The 22,915-nt window shown below is 51.6% G+C and overlaps 1 protein-coding gene across 4 annotated transcripts in view; it reads right to left on the reverse strand.

The window, feature by feature from the left end:
• The window catches only part of IDH2 (isocitrate dehydrogenase (NADP(+)) 2), a 32,955-nt gene that overhangs the window by 4,254 nt on the left and 5,786 nt on the right, over positions 1-22,915 (reverse strand). Inside the window, exons 1-3 of one of the 4 annotated variants that reach the window (XM_077124205.1) lie at positions 8,690-8,708; positions 1,895-1,986; positions 939-1,104 (exon numbers count right to left, since the gene is read on the reverse strand). In XM_077124205.1, the coding sequence (XP_076980320.1) occupies positions 939-1,104; positions 1,895-1,945 (217 nt within the window). In that variant the 5' untranslated portion in view covers positions 1,946-1,986; positions 8,690-8,708. Of the gene's footprint in view, positions 1-938; positions 1,105-1,894; positions 1,987-5,595; positions 5,615-8,025; positions 8,180-8,689; positions 8,709-22,915 lie in introns of those variants that run through there. The other 3 variants (XM_077124202.1, XM_077124204.1, XM_077124203.1) reach the window with 3 other exon arrangements.

The raw sequence follows: 22,915 nt of genomic DNA on the forward strand, positions 1-22,915 counted from the left end.
CCCGAGCCCAGGACTGCTGCAGCTGGCCAGGTCCAGCCCAGGGGGCTCAGAACATGACCTTCTACTTTCCTGTCCAGAAACTGGTGACACAGAAGCCCAGGGTCAGGAGGAAACAAACAAAAGATAAAAAGAGCTCAGCCTGCAAGTGACACCAACACCCAAGGTCAGGTACAACCTCGGAGGCCTGGAGAATTTGGAGACGATGCGTCTTGAAGACTCCCCTCTAGCTCCCACATGCTGCAACTGGTGGGCCAGGGAGAGAGAGTTCTGGAAACTCCAAAACCATCCTTTCTTCAATTGCCCAAATCTGGCCCCTGTGATGTGCCTTATCCACACGCTGGTCCCATTTCATGGAAACCCTGGGAGCCGAGCCCAGGCGCCCTGCCAGTCTAAGCCAGCGGGGGAGCCCCTGGGGACCCCCAGGGCAGGGGCAGGGCACGGAGGCCTGAGATGCCACGACAGTGGCAGGAGGCCACCAGCGACCTTCCCCGGGGCTTTCTGAGGCCTGACACCCAGCTCTCGTCTGGACAGCGGGTCCCGAGTCTCTGCAAACCTGCCTGCGGCATCTGCAAGGCCAGGGGGCGGCTGCCCAAAGGAGCCATCGCTACCCTGACAGTACCTTCCTCCTCCTCACCCTGGTCCCCATCATCGGTCACTGGGCCAGGCGGCAGGGCAGGGGAGGGCGCACGGATTCAGGCTGCGGTTACCCGTGGAGCCTCAGGCCAGCCCCACCCGCCCTCCCCCCAGCTTGTCTCCAGGGGCCACAAGGCCCGGCTACCCGCCCGTGCGGATAAGCGTGGATGGGGGCCCAGGGGCCCGTCAGTACCCCCCCTTCCCACCCCCGTCCCAAGACGAGCACCATGGCCACTCCCACTCCCACGGCGCCAGGGGCAGAGCTGGCCGCCCTCCCAGCCCCACGCACACCCACGCCCTCACACCTTCCACACGGGCCTCGTCAGGGGTGATGGTGGCACACTTGACGGCCACACTGTACTTCTGGGTGGCCAGTGCAGAGTCGATGGTGACCTGGTCATCAGTCTTGTCACGGTTTGGGAGCCCAAGGTCAAAATACTTGAGCTGGACATCCACGTGGGGCAGGATGAGCTGGGGACAGATGACCAGGGCAAGACATCACCAGGGGGCCATGACTCAGGGATGGGAAGTCCATGGACCATGGAGGGAACACCCACTCAGGACAGGGGCAAAGGACGGCCAGCGCAGGGGAAAGCACGGCCGAGGGCCGGAGCCAGCCATCCCCTATGGGGTCAGGCCAGATGGCAGGGCTGGGACTCTGAAAAAGGGGTCAGCAGGCCAGGCCACAGGCCATCTGTCCCCTGCCGCGGTCTAGCATCGCAGCCAAATCCAACTCCACGTGCAGCCAGATATCCCTACAGCGGGTTTCCTCTTCTCCCCCGAGACACACACGCGGTGTGGGGGTCTTTTAGGGGCAACCCGCCCTCCTGAGCATGCTCAGACTGCTGCGGCTTTGGGGGAGCCACGCAGCCACCCTGGGGACCATGCGTCCGGGGCTCGCCGGGCTGCAGGCCGGTCTGGTTTCTGCACCCAAGCCCGGCTCCACCCTCAGCCCCACGCAGGGCAGTGGGTCAGGATGCAGATCAAGGCAGATGAGTACGGGGTCAGCCTTGAACCTGCTCTAGCGTTTTAAAATGTAGAGGCTTCGAGACTGTGGCCGCCCGCGGTGCAGACACTGCTCAGGCAGGCCCTGGCCGTGGGTCCCGAGGGACAGCAGAGAAGGTGGGCAGGAGGACAGAAATCAGACCGCTGCCTCCCGCCAAGGGATGGCTAAAGCCCAGGGACCCAAAGGGTTCCCAAAAGGCCAGTGCTGGACTGGGACCCCGTGCCCAGCCAGCCCTTTTGGAGGGTTCCCCGCTACCTTCTCCTTGATGAACTGCCAGATGATGCGGGTCATCTCATCGCCGTCCATCTCCACCACCGGCTTTGCCACCTTGATCCTCTTGTCGGCATCTGGGACCCGGTGCACACGGCCCATCAGGCTTGCGAGGAGGCCGGTGGGGGAGCCCTCCCCGCCCACGGCCCTGGCCAGACCCACCCCCGCCGCAGCCCCAACTGCCAGCACCCACCCCCTTCTTCAAGAGCAGCTCTCTGGCTTGGGGGACGCTTGTCCCCCATTACGTATGGCCAGGTAGGACCAGCCAGCAAATGCCCAGCCCTCCCCTGGCCAAGGAGACCATGGCTGGCCACTCAGATGCGCTCCTTCTGGAAACCGAGGGCAGGAGACCACCAGAGGACGAGAACCCACTGGGACCAACTTGTCCAGCAGCAGGTCAGGGACAGACTGCCCATGAGTCTGCCCTCAGCTCCCCGGGGCGGCCTGGACTCTGTCATGTCCAAGACCCACTTCTTTAGTATTTCCGGCAATTCAACAAATTCCCCTGTAATTTTATTCCATGCTTTTATAATAAGTTCCTCTCAAAGTGAACCACCACTAACTTTGTCTGTTGCTTGCAACCTGAGCGCCCTCACTTGAAGTGAATTACCCGGGAAATGGGATGGGTGCATGCTGAGCACCTACTGTGCGCGGGATATTGCACCATACCCCTCGCTCACATGATTCCATTTAATCTCAAAAACAACCCTCTAAGGCCCCTTTTTAAATGTTCAGAAACCGGGGCTCAGGGAGGTTCCTGGCTCACTGCCCAAGGATGAACAACTTGAAAGCAGCAGAGCCAAGAAGGCGGCTTCAGTCCCGACTCAGTGGTAAGGACGGGTGGTGAGGAAAGGCGGATGGCGTCTGCAAAATCGAACTCCGAATCCCCGATCTAAGCACCTCAGGTCTGGCCTGTCCCTGCTGGAGAATCATCGAAGGACAAAATAAGTGGGCCCCAGGGAGAGGGTGGAGAAGATAAAAGAGGAGCAGCGGAAAGCTCTTCAAGGAATGTCTACCCTAAGAAAACCACTGCCCAGGAAGTGGGAAATCCAAGGCCCTCCAGTTGATCAGGCTGGCTTGGTGACCCGTGTCCGGCGGTGGTCGGGTCACCCAGATACCTCCTAGCCCGGGCAGAAGCAGTGGCTGCAGCAGAGGGCAAGTGCTACAGTGACACGCCCCCAGTTCCGAGCCCAGATGAGACCTGTTTCCCTTCCCCAGGGGAGCCAGAGTATGTTCAGTTGAAAACGGGCGGCTGGAAGAAGTGGCAGACGTCTGCTAGGTTAGCAGCAAGGAAGGAGACAGAAGCTTACAAAACACAGGTCCAGAAACTAAAACTGCCTGGCCGCGGAGGCCCATTTAAAATGGACCCCAAGGTTGGGCCACGGTGGCTCAACAGGCAGAGATCTCGCCTGCCATGCCGGGGACCCGGGCTCGATTCCCGGTGCCTCCCGGTGCCTGCCCATGCAAAATAAATAAATAAATAAAACGGACCCCAAGCCTGTCGCTGCCCTGAGGCCACACACACCACAGCAAAGCGCTGCGATGATATCCTCACGCCAGTAAGGAAAAGGTTCAATTACGTGCAGCAAAAAACGCTCCGTTTCCAAAGATGTGGAAATATTCGTTTTAAATTTTATTTTGAAATAATTTCAAACTTACAAGACAGTTGCAAAAATGATACAAAACCCATAGGGAGAACTCTAACATACCCCTGACCCAGATTTGCAGTCTTTTAACATTTTGACGCATTTACCATGTCATTCTATCACCTATTTTCTAAACCTCTGAGAGCGGGTTGTGTAAACTGTGTTCCTGGAACCCTTGATACTTCCCAATATATATCCTAAGAACAAGCATATTCACTGTTACCACCTTAGGTGCACTTAGCAAGGTCAAGAACTTTAAAAACGTTTACAGTCTATTTTCTCATTTTTTTCATCTGTCCCATTAATGTCCCTTTGGGCATTTTCTCCTCCATTATTAGATTCAATCCAGGAAGGCTTTCTTTCAACCTAAAAAGAATCTTAGAGCTCATTTAGGGAGAAAAATGAGACGCAGGGAGCTCAGCTTGTGCCACAGGCAGCACCCAGCCGAGGTCCCTGGCCCAAGTGCAGCTTCTAGAAGGTCTTGTGGGTGGGCCGTAGGGAAGGGGAAAGCAAGCACAGACTGGAAATTTCTCATTCCCTAGAGAATAAAAAGGTGGGCACTGCTGGCACCGCTCTGCCTTTTCTGATCTGAAGCTCGAGTGGGAAAGGCATTAGGACCTGCAGAAAGTCAGCCAGTGGTTGCAGAGCTGGCTTAACTTTTAGGAGCATCTCTTATGCGTTAAGGTGACAGCGAATCAGTGTTAAAAAATGGGAGCCAATGCAATTCAAAACCGAGATGAGAATCATCTGGGGCCAGTCCTAGAGGTTTCAGCCTCTGCCTGGGCCCCCGCACAGCAGCCCAGGGGCTGGAGATGCTGCCCCTCCCCCACGGGGACTTCAAGGTCAAGACCAGCACAGCCAGCACCCCACCCCCACCCCCCAGCTGCTGTGCAGGTGTGAAACCCTCAGGGACCACAGACTCCTCCTTTCCTCAACAGTCGGTGCTCAGCGGAGAAACAGCTGTGAGTGTGAAAAGGAAGCGAGCACACAGCGCTGGTGTAAAAGTCACAAGCGCCAGGACCTCCCCACTAGTAAAATTCCCAGAGGACGTGGGCAAAGGCAACGTGAGCCAAAGCCAGCAGAGACTTGTTTTGTTTGGCCCAGGCAGTGTTTTGGGTTTTGTTTTTACTGTTCACCGGTGATCAAGGTTTAGAAATAGGGAGATTCTACCTCAAGTCCTCAGTGTCCAGCCTCTCTTGAACTGCCCCCGCCACGCCGAGCTTGCTGGCAGTTTGAGACCCTGTCATGTGTTCGGTCTATAGAGTGCAGACACCCGGCCCCCACGACAAGCCACCCACAATCCAAGGCGCAGCAGCCAGGCCCCCTGAATGCTTCCAAAGCAGCAGCCAGCACGACCCTCCTTGTGGCTGCACCAACACCGCTCCCTGGCAAGAGGGCAGGACGGAAGTGCACCCGTCCTGAGGCCTGGGGCACCCACCCTCCTTCCCCTCCGGGGCTCCCAGCACCCAACACCAAGTGAGGATTCCTGCATCCGCCCCCAGGTACTGGACCCACTTGCTCCTTCCAGCTGGATCCCAGCCACCCGGAGTCTGCAAGGGGCCGGCCCAGCGGGGGCCCAGCACAGGATCCGAAGGTTGGCTGGAGCCCCAGGTTCCCAAGGAAAAGACTTTTCCCTACCATCATCCTTCCCTCCTCTCTCTCTCATACCCACATCCAACCCATCCAAAACTCCTATCGGTTCTTTCTTTGAAATACATCCAGGGCATGTCCACTCTGCCCCAGCCCTGTGCAAACCCAGGTCCCAGCCGCCACCCCGCATCCTCTCCCATCCTCTCTCCACCTGCCACGGCACTCCTCTGGCGCCTTGCCCTGCCTCCCTTCCCCTCAGGTAACGGGCAGAGTCCCCAGAAGTGGCCTCCAGGCACCAAGGCCCCCCGTCTCGGAGCGTGTCTCCCACCGCCCTCCCCATCGCTCCCGTGCCAGACCCCCCACATGCAAAAGGGTGCTCCTGCACCCAGGCCTCCCCCCACCCTCGGCCAGGCCGGCCCCACCTGGTAACCGAACAGCTTGTCCCCTCACCTCCCTCTACGTCTGCCTCAAAGGACACCGGCTCAGTGAGGCCTTTTCTGGCGGCACTATCCAGAAATTACACACACACACACACACACACGCATCTCCCTTCCTTATTTGTCCTCCTCAGCTCCTGACCGTGCATCATATTATATAATCAACGTGAGTCTTGTTCATCGCCCGTCTCCTCCGGGGTTGGAATTTAAGCTCCATTAGGACAGAAATCTTCGACATCAGTTCCAGGTTCTACCCCAGTGCAGGGCCTGCACCCAGTAGGCGCACATTCGCCGGGGGCCTGTTTCCACGCCTGCGCCCCCTCCTGCCGCCCGGAGATCCCCACAGGTGTAGACAGAGGGGCACAGGTCCCCTGCCGTGGAGACACCCACAGCCTAGAGGGATCCTATTTGGCAGTCTGCCCGCATTTTTCAGCTGGGGGGGCCACACAAATGTCAACACAGACAGGAGCACCGGGCCCCACTTCTAGCACCTCTCAAGCCGAAGGGCGTCGGGCCCCAAGGCCTCGACCTCACCCAGCAGGTTTTGAGGCAGGCGCCCGGGTTTCCGGCGAGATCTCCACACAACCACCCAAAACGGTTTTAGGAGCTGGAGGCAGATGTGGGCCTGAGCTGATGTGACTGCAGCCGGGCTCAGTGGAGACCAGGGAACAACTCGCCTGGCGGGTCTACAGAGCTCTGAATGGCCATTAAATAATTTGCCAAGATGTTTAAAGTTAAGGGGGCAGGGTGAGAAAATTCAGAAGTGTGCTGGATGGGACAGAGGAATGGCTGGACAACTCTCCCTCTGCGTGGAGGGGCAGCGCCGCCCCCTCTTCTCCAACCTCCGATTCTGAGCCACCACTGGCAGTCACGGGGGGGCTGGCAGGTAGCAAGGCCAGAAAGAGGTGTGTGGGCAGGATGCGGCAGCCAAGCCAAAGAATACATATATTCTTTTCTTGTCATGAAGGGGAATGCCAAGTATTCTGTCCCCAGCGGCACTGCAAGGTACAAGACCTGCAGGGATCACAGCTGGTGTTGGTCAAACGTCCAATTCAAAATTTTCCCCACCAATAGCTAACTCACTGGAGAGTTCTGGAAGGGTCTGGGACTGACCGCTCCTTACATGTACCAAATGTAGGTCCTAAAGGGGCCTTGGGTTTGCTGCCCTGGTTTGGGTTCTTTTTTTTTTTAACCACTGATGCAAAACTCAAGGGAGTTCTGGAGAATGTAGCTAACTTCTATCACGTGATGCTGAAGGTGCTACACACAGGAGCCCTTGTTTGGGGCCTGGGCCCACTTAGTTGGCGTCCCTCCAGGGCTGACCCATTAGAGAGAGCCCAGAAGTACAAAAGCAGAAATGTCGCTTTCTCCCTGGTGCACGCAGCCCGGGCCACAGCCCTGCCCCGGCTCCCACCCCCCAGCCCCGGTCAGCTGCTCACAGGCTGGTTAACCATTACCTTCTCAGACCAGCCTGGAACCGGGGCCCCACCCCCTCCTACAAACCCCCGTGGCTCATCCCCAGGGGCTCCTGGCCAGGTCCAGGACTTCCCAGCAACAGGCTCAGGCAGGGCCAAAGGACCTCATTGTCCCCAGCCTTGTGGGGCTGGTCGGGGCGCACGGCCAGGCTACCTCTGGCTTCCGCTGACCCACGGCTGCCTGTCACCCAGCCCGCCCGCCAAGGGAAGGGTTCAGGGAGCTTTGGGGAGGGTTCAGGAAAGTGACACTTTGCGCTGGCGGCCAGGCCTCCAGCGGGTCACCCGGCCCGGCAGCTGAGCAGGGAGGGACACCCAGCAAGGTAGAGCGGGTCAGAGTGGGGAGAGGCCCCGGGATGGAGCCACAAGTGAGGCGACAAAGGAGAAGGGGGGCGGTCATACAAAAGGCCGGCCGCTTCCACAGCTGTCGCGTAAAAGGCTCCAAAAATAGCTGATGGGCCTGGTGGTGCGGAGCCAGCCGAGCCGCCGGGCTGAGAAGGAAGGGGAAGTGGATGCCTCCCCTCTGCCCGCCTTTGTCTGGGCAGGGATCCCGCCGCGATCTTCCCTCTAGCTGGGGGGCAGACAGCCGTGCCATGCCCCTCGGGTGCCTGCCTGCCCGCAGGGCCACCGGGCGGGCAAGGACCTCCCGGGTCCGGGACCACCCCCCTGCACCCCCCACCCCGGGCCCGAGCCCGGAACCCCCGGCACTCTCTCCTGGGTCGGACCTCTACCCCCGCCTCGGCACCTCCTCCCTGCGCAGGGCCGGGCCCGGCGTCGCCCGGCCACCAGTTGCCACCGTTCCTCAGGCCCCCACCCTGCGCCCGGCGCGGCCCAGAAGCCCGCGGTGGGGATGCGCCGCACCGGACCGCGCCGCGACCCTATCTGGGCCCGGGCCGGGCGCGCGCGGCCCACGAGCATCCCCAGCCCCCGCCCGGCGGCGGCCGCGTCGCGGACCTCGGCGCGGCACTCACAGTGGCGCCGCGGCTGCTCCTGCGAGATCGGGGCGGTGAACGCGGCCGGCGCCCAGGCGGGCCCGGAGCCCGAGGCTCTGCAGAGCGCGCGCACGACCCGCAGGTAGCCGGCCATGCCGAGCCGGGAAGCGCGCGAGCGGGCGAGTGCAGCGCCGGGCCGCCACTCGAAGCTGGCTGGCCGCGGGGCCTGGCTCGCGGGGGCCGCCCAGGCACGGGCGGGGCGGGGCTGCCAGGCTCGCCACCCATTGGGCCCCGCCGGGAGGGGGCAGGGCCAGGCCGATCCCCGCCCCTCTCTGGGCCACGCGGCAGCTGCTGCCGGGCGGGACAGGGGAGCCCGCGCTTCACCCCGCGCGGCGGGAATCCCGGGTGGGGTCGCGAGGGGCGGGTGGGGCCCGCGGCCAGGGATCGGGAGCGCGTCCGGGGGCTGCCTGCCAAGCCAGACCCCGCGCTGCTCATCTGAACCGGGATGTCAGCTGCCACCCAAAGGCAAATCTGGCAGAGCCCAGCGCCCGCAGCCCGGGCTGGTGCCCCGGGGCTCATTTTGCCCAAGTTCGCGTTCCCAGTTCTTGCAGTGAGACCCCTGGCACCTCGGGGTCCTCAGCCCCGCTCTCAGACTCCCGGCCCCCCCACGGGTGTGTACGCTGCCTGAGTCACTTTGCATTACCCCGCAGTCGGCCTCCTCCTTGCCAAGGGGAGTTCTCACGATCCCGGGGCTGCCAGGAGACGAGGTGAACTAATGCACGCACAACTCTTGAAGCATCCTCTGTGCTTCGTAAATAACGACCATGTTCGTTCCATTCCAGATTCCCAGTCCCGCAAGCCTGTCCATAATTAAACTCAGCACCTCAGGAGACAAAGTTCCAGTGTTTTCCCAGTTATCGTTCAAAAGACACTGGTGGTTCTCCCACAACCACAGTCTCTCTTCACCCAGTTTCTTGAAATAAGACGGGAGCTGCAGAGCTGCGGTTTATTTAGAGAAACTGACCCTCCCCCTCTTTCCCTGCCGGGGAATTCTCTCCCAACCCAAGCTGGCTCTCTCCGCCCTGTGTTCCCAGCTCTCCTCTTCACTGCCTCATGGTCAACAACGCCAGATGGAGCTGGGCCAGGAAGCTGACCTTGAACTAGTGACTTTACACCGCCCCTGGCCGGTCTGCCGCCTTAGCCTCAGGAGTCCACAGTAGACTGGGCCTAGGTAGGTGCCTGCTTTGAGGGACACCCCCAAAGGCGGAGGCCCCAGGAAAGGCCTGGTCTTGGGCCAGCATGTCCCAGAAGGACCTGCCATCCCCAGTTCGCCTCTTAGAAACGCAAACAGGTTTCCATGCTGACCTCGAGTTATCATGTGAAGGGCCCTTTCTAGCCACACCTGTTAACTGGAGAATGGGCCAGCCGAGAATTCCTTTGTTCTAAACCATCATTTCTTCATGCAAACTACCTATACTGGCCCTACAAAATGTTGGTGAGGACATTGCCTGCAACACCTGATACAGACTGCCACCCCCTCTAGGGGCTCACCTGTCTCTCTTCATGTGAGCTGGGCTCTCAGAGGCCCAGGGCACAAGAAGCAGTGGTGAAGCCTCAGTGTTTTCCAGAGCCAGGCCTTTGCCTGCCACGGGAGGGGCCAACACATGTTGCCCTCACTGGTGCAACTCCAACACCCTGCCAGACTTCCCTGTGCAGAAAGGAACCTGTTTGGTGAGGCAGCTGGTGTGGCTTCACTGGCTCAGAGAGGTTAAGTCACTTGCTCAGACTCACACAGCTGGGAAGTAGAACTCCTATTGGAATGCAGATACCTGGCTCCTCCTCCAGTGTTCTTTCAAGCATGGTGTGAGGGAAACCAGAGACCCTATTTATTGTTCTTATTTGGATTCCTTGTGGTGGTAACAATAGGCCCTGAAAGGTGCTGCAGAGAAAGATGAGCTTTATAGGAAAGATGCTTAGATCCTCCAGTTCGAGTCAGTGGAATTGGAAACTCCCACCCTTTCACATTTTTAATCAAACCCCAATTAGAGATGAGTCCAGCCCTGGCACCGTGGGATCAACAATGCCATCCTGACCAAAAGGGGGAAAAGAAGTGTAATTAATAAAGTGTCAGTGGCAGAGAGAGTTCAAATAGAGTCGAGAGGCTACTCTGGAGGTTGCTCTTACGCAAGCTTCAGTTAGACATTGCTACCTATCATAACTTGCCAAATCTCAATCAAGACCTTTCCAGCCAATCCTAAAAAACACCTAAGGCAATTCAGATGATTCCACAAGGGTTCCATGCACTAGATTAACTTTCCAGAAACCTACAACCTCTAGACGGGTCCCTGGACCAGACAAGTCCTGAAACCTAGAGGGCCCAGACTTTCCAGAACATCAGATAATTCCATCTCCGTACCCCATATCCACAGCCCCTTCCAACATGAAAAAGTTAGAATGGCCATAGCCTAAAAACCCCTAAAGGGCGGGTTAGAAAGATCAAAGGTGATGGTGGAATTATACAGAGAAGACAGGATTTAACAAACGAATATGAATACTGCATCAGTAAATTTATATCTCTTTTAGTCTCCAGTATCTTAGAGCAGCCCAAAGTAAAAATCTAAAATGGTGGAATTGTAACCCGTGACAAACTCTGAAATCTGTTCTGCAACTAATTGTTGTGCTGTGCTTTGAAATATATTGCTTTTTAGTATATATGTTATTTTACAAAAAAGAAAAAGTCTATTGTGATGATAAAAAATATTTATTTCTTCTAACCTCCTATATTCTGGAGCAGCTAGAAGGAAAAATCTGAGAGGATGGTATGGTAGCACCATGATAAACTCTGGAATCTGTCTTGTAACTACTTGTTGAAGAATGCTTTGAAAACTGTTTTTTTTTCCTCTCTTTGCTTTGTATATATGTTATATTATACTTAAAAAAAAAAATTAGTTATTGAGTCTCAGTGACGTGCAAGTTCCCTGGAGGCGCAAACGAGCCCATCCCTCGTTCCTCCCTCCCGGAACCAGAAAAGCTTCTGCAGTCCCTGCCACCCCGGCACGAGAGGAAAGTGCTCCAGGAGGAGTTCGGACAAAGCGCGGGGCACCCAACAAAGGGAAAAGAGGAGACCTGTGAAGCTGGCTTTTCAGGGACACCTAAGATCTTAAGGGGGCAGGGCCGGCAGCTGGGAGAGGGGCCCTCCAGGGCCCTGAGTTGCTGTGACGTGTTTTGAGGGGGTGACACCTGGCAGCAGAGGATAGGGAAGCTTGGGGAATAGGGGATCAGCACCCGGGAAGGGAGACGTGGTCCCTGAGCTGGGGTGGGCCTGACACACGGGCAGGGCAGGGGGCGGTGGCAGAGTGACTCAGACTCCCCTGCCTGGAGCTGGAAGGATGGGGAAGCCTTTATTAGAAATCTGGAAGTGGGGCGGAGGAGAGGATTGGGGGAGGTGTTGACAGCAGAGCTATTTATGGTAGCCTCTAAATGATTTCTCTGCCAGCAGCCTTGCGCCCCCGTCTGCCCCTCCCTCTGCTCCCAGCACTGTCTTCCTGAAGCACAGCCCCGGTCAGTTTCCCACAGCTGAGACCCCTGCAGTAGCTCCCACCTGCCTAGTAACATGCATGGCGTTCACCTCCTTCACCACCCTCCTTGGGTACTGTTTCCCCTTCCCAAGAACCCTAAACTAGCCCTTCCTCCAGACAGACTCTGCCTCTGAGCCTTTGCACCTTCCCCTCCCTGCCACCCATTGGGTTCTTTCTGCTTCCCACGACCAGACTCCTCCTCACGTGAGGGCGGGGGCGGTCCCGCCCACTGTCGCAGCTGCGGGGGTTGGGGGGGGACATGGCATGCATGTACACCTGAGTCATCCTGCAGGTAAACAACCCCCCCAGCTGCCCAAAAAGATCACAAAACAAGAAGACAGCTCTGATTTTAGCTTTGTAAACTAGGCCTAGGAACGACTGTAACTGAGAAATCAGGATTTAAGGGAAGATTTTGATTACTGAGTCATTATATTGATGCTCCTTTTGCTTTCTGGTACATGGGAGCAGACAGAGAGGAGCACCTAAAATCCCTAAACTGTAATTCCACTGCCCTGATAGCCGAGATGAGTGTAAGAGCCCTTATCTTGTGCCTTTGTGATTGTAAAAGCTGTTACTCCCTTTATCCGGCCATTTTCTTAAAGTAACTTGTAGGGCGAAGACCCCAATGCTAACGAAGAATTAACTAGTTTCAGCCCCTTATATTTGTAAATTGCATCCATATCCGCTAGAGTCTGCTATTAAAAGAGAACTTGTCTCCCTTTCTTTCAGTTTACACCTTTCATATTGAAATGATAATGATAACTTTGTCTCCTTTTCTGCCTAGAACTTGCTGTTTGAAATTATATGACCTCATCTCCCCTTGCTAAAGTCCTTAAAAACCTTGAACCTCTAAACTCAGGGAGACAGATTTGGGGCCACCAGGCCATCTGCGCTCCTACTGTGTGCCTAGTAATAGTCTTTCTTGTGATTGCCACTGACCCTCACAATTTGTTTTGTTTTGTTTTTTCACTTTAGAAATTTGTGCTGACAAAGGCAGCCCCCCAGTGCTAAGGGAGGAACTAGCCACTGGCTTGGCCCACCCCTCTACATTTGTGAGTCATTTCTGCTTGCACTGGCTGTGGAAATGGGCATGACTGTCTCCCCTGTTTCAATCCATGGAAACCTTGGCCTCCCCGACTGGGCAGCTGGGCCCTCTGCGTGCCTGCTCCGCACCTAGTAAATCACTCTTTCCCTCTTTGAAACCCTGGGGTCTTGAGAATTGATCATTTGAGCGTTTACAATCACAAGGTCACAAGGTGAAAGCTGCACGGTTGTACAGTTATTTTCAAAGATCAAGGCAACTGGATTACGGATCAATAATTTAGGATATTTCCCTCTTGCTATTCTAATTCACTCAAAGGTAAGAAGGAATATTTATATAAAGATTCCGTCGTCGTGAGCGTTGGTTAAATCCCAGCTTCTCAGTTACACTGTGACATGCCAGGCGTGACCTGTGAGAACAAGAGGGCACGTTGTCGCCCTGCAAGGACCTCGGGGCACCGGGGAGTTGGCTGCACAGCCTCTTCGGAGGGCCATCAGCAGTGTCCTCCTTGTATAAATGCACATGCCCTCGAGTCCTGCAAGTCCACGTTTAAGGACTGATGCTGGAGAAACAGTCACCAAAACGTGCAGAGGCGGGTTATTCTTATACATCACATAAATGTCCCTTTTTAGTTTAGGGTGTACTGGAGAGGCTGAAGGGAAGTTCCTAAAATTGCTGAGCTGTGTTCCAGTAGCCTAGATTCTTGAAGACAACTGTATAAAGATTTCACTTTTGCAATGTGACTGTGTGATTGTGAAAACCTCGTGTCTGATAACCCTTTTATCCAGGGTTTGGGCAGATGAGTAAAAAAATATGGATAAGAAATAAATAATAGGGGGGATAATTTTGGGGTTTTTTCTGGAGTAAAATTCAAAAGGGTGATCATGTGATGAATACACAATTATGTGATGATATTGTGAGCCACTGACTGTGCTCCATGTATGCAATGTTCATGTGTTAAGAATGTTTGTATGTGAAGCTTTATCAATAAAAATAAAAATAAAATAAAGTAAGAAGCATGCAGACACACAAGTACAAGGTGTTCCCGGCAGCACTGCCTGTCCGAGAGAAAAACCAAGAGTAGCGTAAATGTCCATGCTTGCTGATATAGAAATATGTCCTATGATATAGTCACCAAAAATTGACAAATTGCTGAGAAATATCCCAGTTTAGTTCATGTATGTAGGTTTTTATATATAAACATAAAAATTGAAGGCACAGAAACCAACGTGTATCTGAGGGAGGAGTGATTCTGGGGACCTCTCAATTTTTACTTGTACAATTTTGTGGGGGTTGAATATTATATAACAAGCATCTATTTCGTTTTGATTTAATTTTTATATATATTTTTAATTAAGTAAGTTGTAGGTTCACAGGAAAAATCATGCAGAAAATTCAGAGTACCCATGTACCTCCTGCCCATTCTTAATGCCACGCATTATTGAGGTCCATTTGTTATAGCTGATGAGAGAATGTTATTATAATTGTACTATTAACTGTAGTTCATATTTTGCATTCGGATGCAACCTGTGTGTTGTAGGGCCTATGTTTTGTTTTGTTTGCTTTCATTTTATTCTAGCCACATATATAAACCCTAAAATTTCCCCTTTTTTCAAATACACAATTCAGTGCTGATAATTGAATTCGCAATGCTGTGCCACCATCACCACCATCCAATACCAAATCTGCCCATCGCCTCAAAGGAAACTCTGTGCCGGTTAAGCATTCCCTGCTTGCATTATGGAAAGATGTTTACTGTTGTTATTGTTGTGTTAATAAACTGACCCAGCCACTTCAGTGCTGCATGGCGCCCCAGCCCGACTCACTCTGGCAGCTTCCTTCACCCTGGGGACTTTTCCTTCTACCTTCTTTCCATCCTTGGGGGAAGGGAGGCATTAAAGGGGCAGGGGGAGGGGGGGAGGAGGTGAATGAGGGCACCTTAGGGTGGCGGCCACAACTGAAAGACCCAGGTGCTGCCCAGGGGCTGGCCGCGCCCCACAGCTGGGTCTGGTGGCGGAAGAAGCCATCCCAGGGGATCAGAGGTGGTCATAGGGCTCATCCGAGGGCCACAGAGGGCCGAAAATAAAGGACAAAATGAAGAGCTGAGCGGAGATTAGGACAGGATGGGGCAACCAAGAGCAGCGGTCCTCAGCGTGATCGCAGGCTCTGGGAGGGACCTCAAGACCCTTTCAGGGGCCCTGGGGGTCAAAACTATTTTCACAAGAATACCGAGAAGTCGCTTGCCTTTGCCAGTGTTAACATTTCCAGGGACCGAGCCAAAGCCACGTGGGGGAACGCTACTGGCACTTTGCTCTGAATCATGAGGACACGGAAATGGACTAGGTCTGATTATATTATTCACAATCAGATACAGTTAAAAGGGGGAAATAAAGTTTTTCATTTGAAATATCCTTAATAAAGAGGTGAAAATGACTGCTTTTATTACATTTCGACTCCTGGGTACGTTATTAATAAGTGTGATAAGATTAAGGCGTTTGCATAATACGTTTGTGCTGCAGGCACGTGATGGTTGTTCCTGGAAAAGCCCTCTGGCTTTTTCGACTTCTGAGCTGAAGCAGCTGCCTTTTTTTCATAGAACATCCTTTTAACCGGAAAGAACAACTGATAGAGAAACCACAGTGGTTCAGACTTGTTGATCTGGCAGGCATTTTCCCAAAGCTGAACAAAGTGAGCTTGCCACTTTAAGGGAACAACTGGCAGACTTTGTTGCAAGGATAACTTCAAATTTTCAAGCAAAAACTAGAATCCTGAAAAAAATTGCATATCTTCCCAGAGCTTGAGAGCACCCCAGTTCTTACACGTTTCTGATTAGAGGTAATATTAACAAAAATGATTTTTTTTTTAAATATCACATGATGAAATATGTCAAGTTTGGGATGATTGGCATGACTTAGTGAGCCGATATTTGCCAAATACATGAGGTTACAAAGTCGTGCATAGGTAAAGGTCTGTTCCAGAAAGGATTTTACTGCAATGATTTGTAGTATGTTCAGGTGTCAGCGTGGCCAGGTGAGGGTGCCTAGCCCTGCTGCTGCGGACGTAAATCACCAACATGTGAAACTCATCTATGACTGGTCCCATCTGCAGTTGGCTAAGGGGACGGCCTTCTGCAACGAGTGAGATTTAACTTAATTTGCTGGGAATTTAAGAGAGAGAGAGGTCAGAAGAGAGCTCAACTCAGCACAGCCCAAGCAGCTCAGCACACCTCATCTCGGCACTCACAGCTCAGCCCAGGCCTTTGGAGATGCAGAAAGGAATCACCCTGGGAAAGCCCTGGGAACCCAGAAGCTGAGAGAGAAGCCAGCAGACTTCGCAATGTGCCTTCCCATGTGGCAGAGAACCTCAGATGGAAAGCTAGCTGCCTTTCCTCTGAAGAGCTCCAAGTTTTAACTAAATAAATCCCTTTTTATTAAAAGCCAATCCACTTGCATGCGGGAGACCCAGGTTCGATTTCCAGACCGTGCACCACCCCCCCCCAAAAAAAGCCAGTCCATCTCTGGTGTGTTGCATTCTGACAGCTTTAGCAGACTAAAACAGTAAAAAAATACAAAAAAGTCATTGATACTGTTTGTTTCCACATTGCAACTTATCTTTAAGAAACTATAACTTGTGTGTATTAGTATAGTAAAAGGATATCTTTCCTATCTGAAAAAGCTATCAAAATACTCCTCGTTTTTCCTTTTCCAGGTGCTTATCTGTGTGAGGTGGACAGTCTTCATCAATTTCAACCAAAACAGTATATGACAACAGACTGGGAGTAGAAGCAGCCCAGCAGCTGCTAAGTCTGGTATTGAAGAGATTTGCAAAAATGTAAAAAATGCCGCTCTTTTAATTTTTTTGTTTCAGAAAAGCTTATTTTTAAATGAATAAATGTTTTCTGATTTCTCTGCTTTAACTTCTAATTCAGTAAGGATGGTTATAAATGCCCATATAAACAGCTCTTTGGGGTCCTCAGTAATCTTTAAGAGTGTATATGGGTACTGAAACCAAAAAATGTGAGAATCACAAACCTAGAGGAAAGTACTTTGCAGCCCAAAATGGTTGCCCCATTATCACATGCAAGAAATTTGACATGGTGTTAGTCGGGGTTCTCTCGAGGAACAGAACCAACAGGACAGCTCTGTAAATATGAGATTTATAAAGGTTTCTCACATAATCATGGGAATGGAAGAGTCCAAAATCCCTAGTACAGGCTGTGTGGCTCTGATGAAATGACTGGATGAACTCCACGGACAGGCTGACTAGCTAAAGAAGCCGTGAAAGAGTTTCTCTTCTTCCTTAAATGCCTTCATCTGATTGGATTAGCTCATTGTGGGAGACACGCTTTTGTTATTCGCAGATGTAATCAGCCACAGATGTAATCAACTGACTGATGATTTAATACACCAGCCTTCTGATTTATCAGCCAGTCACGAAATATCCTTGCAACAACAGTCAGGCTAGTACTTGTATGACCAGACATCTAGACATCGTGATTTGGCCAAGTTGACACTAGAGCCTAACCATCACAGTCCACCCCTTGCCAACTTGGCACCTATGCACATCACCTTGTGTGGTAGTTAGATTCAGTTGTCAACTTGGCCAGGTGAATGTGCTTAGTTCTGTTGCTGTGGACATGAGCCAATAGTAGGTGAACCTCATCTGTGGCTGATTACATCTGCAATGGCTAGGAGGCGTGCCTGCTGCAGTGATCAATGATGTTTGATTTAATTGGCTGGTGCTTAAATGAGAGACTCAACGTAGCACAGCCCAAGCAGCTCGACATACCTCATCTCAGCACTTGCAGCTCAGCCCAGGCCTTTGGAGATGCAGAAAGGAATCACCCCAGGGAAAGTTGTTGGAACCCAGAGGCCTGGAGAGAAGGCCAGCAGAGATCACCCTGTGCCTTCCCATGTAAGAAAGAACCTCAGATGAAAGTTAGCTGCCTTTCCTCTGAAGAGCTAATGAAATAAATCCCCTTTTATTAAAAGTCAATCCATCTCTGGTGTGTTGCATTCTGGCAGCTAGCAAACTAGAACACCTTAAAGCACACTTAATTTCCAAATAGAACACAATAACAGGCATGTGTTTCGCCTAACAATGCTCAACTGTCCGGCGTATAACTGGAAATGCACTACATCTCTCCAGGACAGGGTGCAAGTCCTTAGGTAACATTCATTCTTAGACTTCATATCCTATAGCTTAGATACGATAACACGAACAATACAACTTATGTCACATAAGAGGAAAACAAGATATTTGCTTATGTACAAAAACAAACACGCTCATAACTAAACAGGGAGGAAATGTTCATACCATCACAGTCCTCGTTTCTGTAACTGACCACATGGTCGCGGTACATATTTATCACTACCTTCTTCGACTACGCATTTCACGTTCCCTTTACCCTCAGCAAGCACGTCAGCTGGCCGTGGTTCTTGGCCGGAAGAAGTGACCCAGACCCTCATCTGGAAGTTTCTGGGCCATGGTAGTCCTGCCTGGATTGGGTTGTTGCAGTTTTCCATTGACTTTAATCACAGGGCATGATATTACTGAGAGACGCCCTAGGGGATCTCCTGTATTCCAGGAAACCTCTTCTTTACCTTTACTGTGTGACTGCAGTCCTACATTCCCTTAATAGTCAAGATCAATCACCCCCTGATAGAATAGTAATCCCTTTTCATGCCTGTTGATTTAGAGGCATGAGAAGCCCAAAGTGACCTGGTGACAGTCTTAATTTCCAGTTCAATGGAATCATGGTTGTGTCTTCTGGAAGGAGTACTCCTCCTTTTGGAACTAAGACCTGTAGACCAGCAGAACTTAAGGTTTCAGGGCCAGGAAACAAAAGTTTTCCTAGTGGATCACTAGAGGTGACAGTGGGTGGTGCCACTCCTATTTCCACCCCTTGATTCCTGGACCCGTGAATCCTGGCTATGGGAGAAACGGCACCATACACTGGACGCTGGTTCAGAGCATACACAGCCTCCTGGAGAGCACTACCCCAGCCCTGCAAGGTATTACAACTAGTTGGCACCATAATTGGGTCTTTAAAAGGCCATCCTACCGTTCTATCAACCCAGCTGCCTCTGGGTTGATTAGAGGGAAACACGGTAAGACCAGAGAATTCCATGAGCCTGTGTCCATTTCTGCTGTGAAGTGGGTTCCTTGATCAGAAGCAATGCTGTGTGGAATACCATGATGGCGGGTAAGGCATTCTGTGAGTCCATATACGGCAGAAGTATTGCATACAAGAAATGCAAAACCATATCCAGAGTATATTCCTATTCCAGTTAGAACAAATCTCTGCCCCTTCCATGATGGAAGGCGTCCAATATAACCTGCCACCAGGTAACAGGCTAATCACCTTGGGGAATGGTGCCATATCAGGGACTGAATGTGCATCTCTGCTGCTGGCAGATTGGGCACTCAGCAGTGGATGTAGCCAGGTCAGCCTTGGTGAGTGGGAGTCCATGTTCCTGAACCCATGCATAACCTCCATCCTACCACCATGCCTACTTTTTCATGAGCCCACTGGGCAATGGCAGGAGTGGCTGAGGAAAGAGGATGACTTGGATCCACAGGACAAGTCATCTTACCCATTTGATTATTAAAACCTTCCTCTGCTGAAGTCATCCTCTAGTGAGCATTCACACGAGACACAAATATTTTCAAGTTCTTTGCCCACATGGAAAGATCTATCCACATATCTCTTCCCCAGACCTCTTTGTCACCAATTTTCCAATCATTCTCTTTCCAAGTCACTGACCATCCAGCCAAACCATTAGCAACAGCCCATGAGTCAGTATACAAACGTACCTCTGGCCAGTTCTCCTTCCAAGCAAAATGAACAACCAGGTGCACTGCTCAAAGTTCTGCCTACTGGAAGGATTTCCCCTCACTACTGTCCTTTAAGGACATCCCAGAATGGGGTTGTAGTGCTGCAGCTGTCCACATTTGGGTGGTCCCTCCATATCGTGCAGAACCATCTGCAAACCAGGCCCAAATTTTCTCTTCCTCAGTCAACTGACTGTAAGGAACTCCCCAAGAGGCCATAGCTCTTGTCTGGGAAAGTGAAAGTAATGTGGCAGGAGTAGGGGCCATGGGCATTTGGGACACTTCCTTGTGTAACATGTCTTCAGGACCTGCTTGAGCCCTATCTCGTATATATCATTTCCATTTTATGATGTAGTGCTGCTGTGCACACCCAACTTTATGGCTTGGTGGTTCAGACAACACCCAGTTCATGATAGGCAACTCAGTTCTCATGGTAACTTGGTGGCCCAAGGTTAAGGTGTTCAGTCTCTACTAAGGCCCAGTAGCAGGCCAAAAGGAGAGTAGTTATCTGCAGTGGATGGTAAGGCTTTGCTTCAAAATCCTAAGGGTCTGCATTGTGATTCTCCTATAGGGGCCTGCCAAAGGCTCCAGACAGCATCTCTATTTACCAGGGACACTTCCAGCACCATTGGATCTGCTGGATCATATGGTCCAAGTGGCAGAGTAGAAGTGGCAGAGTAGCTCGTACAGTAGCTGAGACCTGTCGCATAGCCTACTCTTGTTCAAGTCCCCACTCAAATCTAGCAGCTTTTCTGGTCACTTGATAAATGGGCCTGAGTAGTACACCCAAATGAGGAATATATTGTCTCCAAAATCCAAAGAGGTCAACTAGACCTTGTGCCTCTTTTTTGGTCATAGGAGGGCCTATGCAACAGCTTATCCTTCACCTGAGAAGGGATATCTCCATGTGTCCCACACCACTGGACACTGAGAAATTTCACTGAGGTGGAAGGCCCTCCACCTTTGGATTTATCTTTGTTGGGAGATAAATCCAACAAAAGGACATTGGCCTGACACACAAATGCCTTACTAATAAGTCTAGAGTGGTTGCTACTTCTTGCTCACTAGGTCCAATGAACATGATATCATCAACATAATGGACCAGGGTGATGTCTTTGTGGGAGGGAGAAACGATCAAGTTCACTGTGGACAAGATTATGACATAGAGCTGGAGAGTTGATATACCCCTGAGGTAGGACAGTGAAAGTATATTGCTGACCTTGCCAGCTGAAAGCAAACTGTTCTGGTGGTCCTTACTAACAGCTGTTGAGAAAAAAGCATTTGCTTTTTTCTGGTAGCTTTATACCAGGTAGCAGGCGATGTGTTGATTTGCTCAAGCAATGATACCACATCCAGAACAGCAGCTGCAATTGGAGTCGCCACCTGGTTGAGTTTTTGATAATCCACTGTCATCCTCTGAGATCCATCTGTTTTCTGCACAGGCCAAATAGGTGAATTGAATGGGATGTGGTGGGAATCACCACCCCTGCATCCCTCAAATCTTTGATGGTGACATTAATCTCTGCAATCCCTCCATGAATACAATATTGCTTCTGATTTACTACCTTGCCAGGTACAGGCAGTTCTAGCGGTTTCTACTTAGCCTTTCCTACCATAATATCTCTCACTCCACAAGTCAGAAAACCAATGTGGGGATTCTGCCGGCTAATGAGTATGTTGATTCAAGTTATGCATTCTGGAACTGGGGAAAAGACCACAGAACGGGTCCAGGGACCCACTGGCCCCACTGTGAGATGGACCCGAGCTAAAATTTCATCAATCCCCTGACCTCCGTAAACCCCTACTCTGACTGGCCGACCAGAGTGACGTTTTGGGCCTCCTGGAATTAGTGTTACTTTTGAGCCAGTGTCTAATAGTTCCTGAAATAGTTGAGTCATTTCCTTTTCCCCAGAGCACAGTCACCCTGGCAAAAGGCTGTAGGTCTCCTTGGGGAAGGCTGGGAGGAAGGTTAACAGTGTAAATTTGGGGGAGTGTAAAAGGATCCTTCCCCACAGGCCTGGAGGGGCTCTGGGTCTGTAAATTGTCTCCAGCCTAGGAATTGATTAAGGGGCCATGGTCCCTTAATTCGAGTTAGACTTCTGTTCACTTGACCCAGAATTCTGCTTATACAGCTCAAACAAGAATTTTGTCGACTGCCCCCATCTATTGTACTTCTAGGTACCCCATGATCTACTAGCCAATGCCACAAGTCTCTGCAAGTCAGATTATTTTGTCTGCTGCTTTGAATCTGCTGTCCAATATGATGGCAATGCACACCTTGTCTATGGTGATTGTGCCACCTGGCTTCTGCCAACTCAGGATCCCGTCATCCCCATTGTGTTTAAGGATTCCAGCTCAGTGACAGCAGTTCCCACAGTAATATCCGACCTACAGAGAAGGGCAACTACAGAGCTCCTCAGGGATGATGGGGCTAGTCTCATGAATTTATTTCTCAAGTTTCTCGTGAAAGATGTGTCCTCTGGACATTCCTAGAGTCTATGAGCAGGCTTTGCATGATAAATCCACTCTAACATTCCCATCTCTCTAAGCCTCTGGATCGCTTCATCTATATTATACCAGGGCAGTTCTGGCATTTCGACCTCAGGTAATGTCGGCCACCTTTGGATCCATGTTTTAGCCAACCATCCAAACAAACTCCTAATGCCTTTTCTAGCCCTTTGAGCTACAACATTGAATGCAGAATCTCTGCTTAGTGGGCCCGTATCAATGAATATAGCTTCATCCAACTTTATATTCCTTCCACCATTATTCTACATCCTTAATATCTATTCCCACACCTGCAGTTCTTTTGGAGTACAGTGTACCTCCTCATGGGTACACTGTACTCACTTTGTATCTCACCTATTGGGGTGGGTCATGAAAAGAAGCAGAAGTGTCTTTCAAGCCAATTACCTCAGGGCATTCCATTGCAATTTCAAATGGTGATACAGGATTAGTTGTTCCAAGAGGAGGGAAGGCTGTTTCCCCAAGGGAGGTGGTTACAGGTTAGCAGGCAGTGAAGGGTTAGTCCCGTTAGGTGGAGGTTGGATGGCAGACTCCTCTGAGGAGACTGGAGGTGGGAATCTGTTTCCTCAGGGCAGGCTGGAGGTCAGTAGGCTCTTTCCTCAGGGCAGCCCACTACAGGCCTATCTAGCAAAGGCTCAGCAGATTCCAAGGACCCCATCTTCCCATCACCACCTTTATCAGGCCATATGTCACCATTCCACATTTCAGGATCCCATTCTTTTCCAAAGACCTTATTTAAACAGCGGACACCCTGCAAGGTTGAGATTTTAGTTTATGTTGTAAATCTGATACTCACACAATGAGGCTCTGTGTCTGGTTTTCAGAGATCTCAAGTCTGCAACCACAGGAAATAAGATCTTCTTTCAGGGCACACATGGAACTTTTACATCATTCATAGGGTGCTGAAGCTTCAAATTTGAAGCTTTCGGCTCATCCCTTTCCCTCATCA

Source organism: Tamandua tetradactyla, chromosome 12, assembly GCF_023851605.1.
Source record: "Tamandua tetradactyla isolate mTamTet1 chromosome 12, mTamTet1.pri, whole genome shotgun sequence".
NCBI lineage: Eukaryota > Metazoa > Chordata > Mammalia > Pilosa > Myrmecophagidae > Tamandua > Tamandua tetradactyla.